This window comes from Abrus precatorius, unplaced genomic scaffold, assembly GCF_003935025.1.
Source record: "Abrus precatorius isolate BTA unplaced genomic scaffold, Abrus_2018 Scaffold9, whole genome shotgun sequence".
NCBI lineage: Eukaryota > Viridiplantae > Streptophyta > Magnoliopsida > Fabales > Fabaceae > Abrus > Abrus precatorius.
Genome location: NW_020874439.1, coordinates 6,444,904 through 6,454,188, shown reverse-complemented (window position 1 = coordinate 6,454,188; position 9,285 = coordinate 6,444,904). Strand labels below are relative to the sequence as shown.

Below are 9,285 nucleotides of genomic sequence, written 5' to 3'. Positions count from 1 at the left end.
ATAGCAAAGTCGAGAAGTGTCCAAATTACCAGAGATTACCTCTAAAGCTTGAAACTTTTTTCTAATAACATAATCATATGAAACTTTGATTCTTGACACATTATATGTTTGGAAACACATTGAAATACTTGAAAATGTGAATTTTAACACAAAATTTACAACTAGTAACAGAAATAATCGTGACTATTTGTTCATTTAAATTTGAATCCAAAAATGCTAATAGCCGAAAAACAGTTGGAACCAAATTTTACACTTACCAATGCATGTGTAACGGAATTTTTCTCTTAAGGAAATAAAGACGATTTGAGAGAATCGAAGTTTGTGGCGCGGGTACAAACAAGCTTAAGGAAAGAGTTAGGAAAAAGAATGAGGAAGTCATGTATGAAATAACACATGTTCTGAGAGAATTCTGTAAACATATCTTTCTGAGACCAATGGGTGACGCAACAAGACTTTTGAGGTGAGTGAAACTCAATTGCATTGTAATTTAAATTTTTACATGGACTAATTAGAAAAAAGGAAAGTAGTATTTGTCATGAAAACCTGAATCAATAAACTGTATATTTTCTTGAAAAATGCATTAAAAATAATAAGAATAAGAAGTTGTCTTTTTATGTTTATTAATAAATAAAATTACTTTTAATTCCTTAATCAAATATTGGTTAGTATTTAATAAAATAATAAAGCATATATCCAAATTGCCTCATTTTTTAGTATTAACTGCACTCTATAGTTAGGGTATTTTTTACATTTTTGCTTAAACAAAAATTTCTTGCTTAAGCAAAAATATGAAAATAGTCTAACTGCAAGATGCAATTAGTTCAAAGAATCTGAGTCCATGGGTAAACAATTAAAACTTTTTTTTTTCCAGCATTTATGGTAGTATTAGATATTTTGATCATCTTAAACTTTTAAGACATACATGTAATTATAACATTTAGGACTATTTTAGTAAATTTTCATGAATCAATATTGCAGGACTTTTTTGAAAGCAAAGTATACGATGTTATATTCGGTTAAATTCTTCCCCAATTTTATATGCATCAATTTTTGCTTATAATTGTGACTTTTTGGCATCTTCATCTTTGCAGCGTCTAACCAGTGATATAATAAAATTGTATACCTATGCTCCCATCCTTCTGACATAGTTAATGATTTATTGAATCTGATATCGTCATTATAAATAAATAGAATTTGATATTTTCATTAATAATATCTTTATTTATTTTCTATTTATCAGCTAGGTCAATAATTTTAGCAAACACTTGAATATTTAGACATTATGAGCAGCAGTGATTTTTTTTTTTTTCAATTCTACATTCTCATTCCCAACCAAATATGCTTTACAAGGCATACCACCATTTTATATCACATCTGAAATTTTAATTCTGAAATACAACTAAACACGTTCAAAAACTTTATTCTAGAAGTGATTTAAATTTATAAATGTGATTTGTAATTACTTCCCGAATTATATTTTTGGAAGTGTTTAATTCAATCCAAAATTAAGTTTCTTGATGTTATACAAAAGAAGATGGAACTAGAAAAAAATAAATGAATAGTATAAAAAGTAATTCGGCCCAAATGACCGTTTAAGTGCTTGAGGCTAAAACCAGTCCATAGCAAAGTCCAGAAATTCTGATGTCTACCATTTTTCATTGCATATGTAATAAATTTTCACACTTTGCAAAAGATATATATATATTATATTTTTTTTTTTGGGGTCAACAAAGTTTTATATTGTTATGTTATACCTGTAGCAATAAATAGCCTATAAGTCTTTCAGCCACATAGAAGGCTAAAAGCATGGATACAAAATGGGCCATCGTTCTTTACCATTAAAAAAAAAAAAAAAAAAAAACTTATAGGAAGAGAAAGGGAAAGAGAACTAGCCAAACGCTATCTCTTGAAGCACTTGAAGTGTCTTTCGATGAACCTGAAAGCAAGAGAAGCAACAAGAGAAACAATCATAGATGTGGTTATAAGGCTTACTAATTTAGAAGATAATTTAATCAAAAAAACTAAGCACATATTAGCATCATGCCACCATCATTGCTTCAAGAAACAAAAATTCTCAACAGGGGTGATATTTGAGTATTTAAGCATTCTTTTGGCACAGTAAAACCAGCCTTAGTAAACGGCAAAAGAAATATTATTGTGTAGTGTGTGTATGCTCAAATGTCAAACTTAAGGTCTATTTGATTTGAAAAAATATGTTCGGTTGTCATTTCCAGTTTAGGCACAGTCAAACCAGCTTTAATAAACAGCAAAAAAGAAAAAAACCTATTGTGTAGTGAGTGTACGAGTGTATGCTCAAGCATCAAACTTATGGCCTATTTGATTTGAGAAAATGTTTTCATTTGTCATTTCCACTATAGGATGAAGCAAAATATACAACCATCAGAAACATAAAAGGAAATTAACAAGAAAACTCAAGGAACCATTGTTCCTTGCCCATGCCTAAGGCCGAATTCTCAGTGACTTCTTCCTACATCATCTACTCCTCTCCCTCTCTATAACATATTCGTCTCTCTCCGAACCATCATGGGCCCCCACACCTTGCCCACTTAGCATAAATAACCGTATCCCCTGTATCCTGCACCACTTGTCCCACCTTTTCCCCTCCTAGAATTTTACTCTTAATCCCTTAGTTTCATGGTTCACCTGCTGCACTGGCACTATTTCCTTATCCCTTGAATTATTGGACTAAGTCTTGTCAGATTATTATTATTATTATCATTATCATTATTATTATTATTATTATTATTATGAATTCTGTAATTTAAAAAAAGTCCCACATCTTGATAAATAATATTTTTTGAATATGTTTTCCAAACACTTCAAATGTAATTGCAACCAACAGTTAAATGGAAAACTAGTTGCTTGTGAAATAGTTAACATGTTTTAGAAACAAACAAACAATTGACAATAAACCTAAATGCCCTAAGTAGCTATCTTGATCAGCACCGAATTATCTTCCACAGGTTAAATAAGATTAATCAAAGGCCAGCTAATGAAATTCCAAAAGAAAAATACTGAGCTAAAATTAAAATTCTAAAGAAGCATAAGCATAAAATTAGAAATATATTATTAAAAAAGAGGACGCGGATGACATGTATCTTCCAGCATCCAATTATGAATTTGATAGAGAAAAATATATATATACCCATTCCAGATGTTGTGCAGTGATGCCAGAGTCAGTTCCAGCATATAAACCAGACAAGACCTGATAAGACAAGAAATGAAAATTATTAATTTGAAATGCATACATAAAAAGAGATCATTCAAATCTAATGTAAGAATCAGAGTGTTTAACAAGAACTGAAGGTGGGAGAAAATATCAGAGTATAATAGTTCAGGTTTCTCAACTCCCAAGAAGGTGAAATTTTAAGCTGGACCAAATATTTTATAGCTCAAAAGAATTTGTTAGAGCAAAAGACGAATCCCTGAAAGACTAAAGGTCTTAGTGTGTTTTGGTGATTGAATATCTTTTAAGTCTTAGATGAATTTTATATTGTATTTGATGAGTTATTAAAGTGTTTCAGTGTAAGCAATTGTCTGTCAGACAATTCGCAAGAACAGATGGTTTGAGAGTAAGAAATAAGGAATTGACAGTCAGTAAAAAGAAGACCAAAGCAACCATTGTATTTAAAATTGACAATCTAAATTAGATACAGTACAAAAGCAAGAAGCTAACCAACAAAGCAAACCTATCGTAAAGAAGAGCAAGATCATACGTATTTAGAAAAGACAAAAATAACATTTTGCTCATTTTTCACTTCTTACACCAAAATAACAAAAGAACAAAAGGAAGGAATAAAAAAAACACCTTTAGTGCAACAAAGAACTTATACTCATCAAAAAACTTGTCAGGAAAAAAAAGCTTGTCAAGTCTAACGAATATTTAAATGTGTCTAACATAAGCTTTTCAAATCTGGGCTATTTAACAAGACATACATCCATGTAGAATATAAGAGACCAATCTACGTAAACTTCATATCGTAAAACATCAAGTCTGTATTTTTTTTTTTTAATGTTTAGTAGCTTGAAGACACACAATACTTGAGAGAGTATTTTTGCTTGAAGAGACATTTAATGAGAATATTAGGAGTAAATTGAGCCCAGAGAGGCTTGTTCAATAATACTAGGATGTACTGTATATAATTTGTAAATTCAAAGTTGAATAATGAAAATTTTGAGGTAAAGTTGAATAATGAAAATTAATTGTACTATGTGATCTTCCTTCTTTCAACTCTCAATCATTTTATTAAGTCCATTGTTTTCTTTTAACAAAATATACTGCTTTTTTGTGTTTTGAACATCAACTAAATTTCAGCATACTAAAATTTTTGAGAAAATAGATTCAACTCCCCCCTCCTCTCCTTACCCTTGTTTTCATACTCTAAACTTCAGGATTCTTGGTCCACTTGGCTTCAAACCATTTAACTCGAGACAAAAAAAAATAGCTTTACCTTGGAGACAGTCTCAAGAAACATGCCAGGGCGTACTGGAAGTGACTTCTGTTTTACAATTGGCTGCGCATCATGACAGACAAGTTACATAGGTTTTTACTGTGATTATAATTTGCTTGCATGCATAACACATTCCCTAGTGAAATAATACACATGCATCCAATTCAACCCACCCTTCCAAGAAATTCAGTTGGTTCCCTATCAGTGGTGTCATCCTGAGCATCATTGCCAGAGCTTTCTTCACCTTCATCTTTTCCTTGCATTACATTTCTTATCATATCAAGCACAATATCCCCAGGTTTTAAAGCCACCAATTTGGCTAAGAAGTTCACCTGCACTGCCAACAGTTTTAAAGATGCCAAGATAATATTTCTGACAATGAATAGCGATGTTTACTTTTAAATCTCTACGAATGTGATGGAGATTTCCATTTTCAACCCCTTTTAGCAACAAAAAATAATATCAGGTGAAATTGAAATACTATTAGGTAACGTTTCACTAGAAGTGAGAGCCATGATAAGATCAAAATATGGAAATTAGAAACTACACATCAACATACCTCAGGCTGAGGAAGAGTATAGAATCCACGGTGGTTTCTTTCATCCAAAATTCCCCCTCCCATCATATCACGAGCTTCTTCTCTAATCAAAACAAGCCTTGCAAGCAATTTTCGATCTGAGACAACAGGACGAGTTTCCATTGACTGCAGACATGTAGCCCAGCACCAAACAATTAACCATACAGTATCAACAAGAATTCAAGAAGCTGCTCTTGAAGGACAAGGAAATAATTTTTTTAAAAATGGATGGAAAATATAACTATATATATCATTTTAGCCCCAAAATTTTAGAATCTTCTAGAATTTGAACCGAATCAACTACTCTATAACTGAAGGAATCTACATACTTTTCCTATAATCAAGTTCTTAGGTACAGGAACACAATGATATAATATCATAAAATAACTATCAAACCTGTAATTTGATACATATAATTTACAGGTGCAAAGTGGAAACCCACAACACGTAGATGATACAGGGCCTTTAGGGAATCATTACAAGTAGCAAAAGAAGAATGTAATATAGGCCAACGGCCAACCTCAAGGGATTTATGAGCACTTTGCTCTCAGTCAATATAAAGCCATAGTCACCAAGTATTAGTACTTGAAGTTTTACAGTTTAAAAGACTTAAAAAGAAACCTGCTAATGTATATAATCTTGAAGTTTTAATAAATACCTCCAATATATCATCTGCTTGGTTAGCTATGTCATTTAGATTTGCCCCTGGGATATGAATCTTCAAGTCATTCTCACCCTTAAATGCACCACCACCAGCTGCAACTCGGCGTAATAATTCATGTCTGCTTTCCTTTTTTGGAGTTCTACATAGAAGACCAATTACTTGAACCTAAAAGATGGAGGCAAAAATTGCACATTGATGTACAACATAAAATTTGGAGCTGTCCTTCAGCTAGAAAAATGCTCAAGAGAAGTAGCTCAAAGAAATTCCTTACATGGGGTGGACATTTTTTTGTTAGATGTGATAATAATGTCTCTTTGATAACTTCCAGCAGTGACTTGCGCTGAATGCAATAAATGGAAAAACAGAAGCAGTTATTTCCCAATCACAACTTCATGACAGCTTCTTTGCTTACTGGCATATGAAACTATGGAAATTGTAAGCATCAATTAAAGGATACCATTTAATAAACAAGCCATCAAAGTAAAAATTCAAGGGCACATGGGGATTGAAGGACAAAGAGTATACTGTTGATATGTTCCAACAGGAAGGACAATAATTGTGAGCTTATATATGAGTTCAAATAAGTAGCTGCAACTGCAGTCTGCATGACTCACATTACAAAAAACAAAACAAGACAAAAAGTAAAAAACATCAAATCACTAATCTGTTTCCTTTAAAAGGATTCAAAAGTAGATTTGTCATGAAATATAACTGGAAACCTTTCTCAATGGAACAGAACAGTTGGTCTCTAAATTCATATAGCTTCTGCTGGAAAATCATACCTTATCATCCTGGTCATTCTCAGCAAGCTGGATCATGTAATCAAGGGCCATCATGAAATCAGATTCCATCTCATCAACTCTCTTTCCAATAACTCCTTGTGCAGCCAACTCCACTGCCACCTTTTCAGATTCTTCGTCCATATTCATGTCATCCAACTGCAGTCAAATTCATACATGTAATAGGGGCTTGTGGCAAGTGAAAACATTACACATTAGGATTCAAAAGTGTCCACGGATGAAAGCAAAAGCACAAAGACAAGACCAAGAATAATGAATATTTTGCAAAAAGAAGAAAAATTGCATATTGTCAATAATGTGCCCAATTGGCTTACCACTGAAAAATCGATTCTTACACTTCTAAAGGGTACATATCCCAGTTACCTTCAATGGTTCAAAATTGATTCTATTAGGGAACATTTGAAAACATAGCTTAATTAAACGTTGTTTCAATAAGATCTTATTACATAAAAGCTTATGTCAGACGCTTTACAACAAATTTCTTAGAATAAGTTGAAAAAAGTTTATTCTAATTACCAAGAAGCTTATTGAAAAAATTAGAGTGTTAATAAAAATTATAAGCTATTTGCGTGAGCTCCCCATAAATTCTTCCAACGTTTCCTAAAATCAATTATACTCAACTTTAAAACTAATGACTTCTATATCTTCAGCAGAAAAATGAGCATGGCTAGCACGCATAGCTTCCATGTTCATCAGGCGGAGTGCCAGGAACACATAGCTTCCATGTTTATTAGGCGGAGTGCTAGGAACACTCTCTAACACGATATTAACACTTCAGTTATTAATTAAAATTTGTTAAAAACTACACAAATATGAGAGAAAATACTCAAATTAGGAGTCAAAACTATTAAATTCAGAGTGAGACCCACATGATTTCTATAATTTTTAAAACTTTAACCAATAATTAAAAATATGTTAGAGAGTATATTAGAAAGTATGTTGTTTGCATTTCTGGTTCATTAATATTAGATGTGCATTAATATCACGTTCCAGTCACTAATTAGCCACTTGAAAACAAACTACACAAAATGAGAAGAAATCTGATCACAATAATTTCAAAATAGTGTATAAACACCGTGTCATTTAGAAACAAACCACAGAAGAGATCCATCACTAGTCTTCACGTACAATATTGCAACATTATAATAGTTAATTAATACTTTAGGAAGTAAACTCTCATTTTAACTCCCTCATATTATACATGCACCATTCATTTTAGTTCCTGATATAATAAACTTTACTATAGTATTTAACTACAAAAAAACATCTTTTAGATTAGTCCTTTGCGGTAACGAAGAAATGTTAAAATCTCTTTTTCCACAGTTGGAGAAAGACATGCATTAAAAGAAGTAAATTTTTAGTAGCCATGCACTAAAAATCTAAAATGATAGAGAAAAACAAAAAGTGAGATTCAAAAGTATATATAGTGTCATAAGGGAAAACAATTACATGTCAACGGAAGAAGTAAAATTCAAATATCATAACTCCTTCTTTAGCAATTTTTCGGGTGAACATTATTTAAAAAACAATCTTTTAAAATAAAAAATTAAAGGTAAATTATGATTATTTTTAAATTTAAAATATTTTATAAGTTTAAAAATTAATATTTTATTATATTAATATAAAAATGAAAAACTTTAATTAAAAATCAATAAAAACTCAATCTAAGATAACAATTATACATGACAGGATAACAGAAAAAAATATTTGTCTGAAAATTGCTATAATTTAATACAATTCTTAAGAATACATTCTTTAAAAATAATGATTCATATTTTACATATTGAGGCATTTAATAATAATAAGTACTTACAAGGAGAATCATTTCTTCGAGAACAGAGATGACTTGGTCCCCTCCTCGGAGGAGCGCTTGACGCTGAGAAGTTGTATCCGAATCGGCGTTTGCTTTTGAGGTCCTTTCACTGGGGTCCAGTTCAGGATATCCACCACCCACTTCGTAGCTGGTGTTGTTGTTGTTGTTGTTGCTCGACGCCAAAACGCGATTCCTTCTGTTGGGGTGCTTCAGCTGAAACGAGCATTGGTGATAGGAAGCTGTTAATGTTGGAAACAAAGAACGGAACAGAGTGGGATAAGTGTGGGTACAAGCGAGTGAGGCGCCAAGCATTTCCACTTTTCTCACTTTTCAATTCATTGTTTTAAGTTATTTCAGTTTGGGGTTTTAGCTCCACACCTAAGACGTTTATTCAGACCCTGGATAAGGGAATAAGGGTTTAATGTTTATTAACAATAAAAAGTTACTAATGATTGTTCCAAGCCGTAGCCGTCTTAGCTCAGCCGGTAGAGCGCATGGCTTTTAACCATGTGGTCGTGGGTTCGATTCCCACAGACGGCGATTTTTTAATTTAGTGATAGAGTTCGTGTTTAATTTTAATTAAAATTGGAGTTTCACCTTACTAATATTTGTTGATTTTTAATGTTGGTATAACTTTTAACAATAACTTATATTATGTAAATTATTAAATTGAAACTCTAATTTTTATTAGGAAGCAGTACCAACAAGACCTATGATATTGGACTAGTTTTGTGAATCATCAAAATCAATAAATAGTAATTATTTCTCATAAATTTATAATATATTTTAAAAATATTTATAATAATAAATGGTTAAATTAATGACTTGTATATTAAATAATGTATATATTCATTTATATAAATAATAAATAAATATTTTGTTAACACAAATATTATAATAAATAAATATATAAAAAATTTAATAATTAACACATCTGAAAATAAGATTTTACTTATTAT

At 31.4% G+C, this 9,285-nt stretch overlaps 1 protein-coding gene and 1 non-coding gene across 2 annotated transcripts; one reads left to right on the top strand and one right to left on the bottom strand.

The window, feature by feature from the left end:
• Positions 1-1,727: 1,727 nt before the first annotated feature.
• On the bottom strand, positions 1,728-8,686 carry LOC113850184 (protein PEP-RELATED DEVELOPMENT ARRESTED 1, chloroplastic). The gene is made up of 9 exons (XM_027480594.1): positions 8,327-8,686; positions 6,496-6,651; positions 5,985-6,053; positions 5,708-5,878; positions 5,032-5,175; positions 4,646-4,804; positions 4,473-4,535; positions 3,167-3,226; positions 1,728-1,936 (listed from the first exon to the last, which is right to left on the bottom strand). Exons 1-9 carry the CDS (start codon positions 8,636-8,638, stop codon positions 1,889-1,891), a joined length of 1,182 nt encoding a protein of 393 aa, XP_027336395.1. The 5' UTR covers positions 8,639-8,686; the 3' UTR covers positions 1,728-1,888.
• Positions 8,687-8,793: 107 nt separating this feature from the next.
• Positions 8,794-8,866, top strand: TRNAK-UUU. Its single transcript has one exon. It is a non-coding gene; the product is annotated as a tRNA-Lys (tRNA).
• The last annotated feature ends 419 nt before the right edge of the window (positions 8,867-9,285 follow it).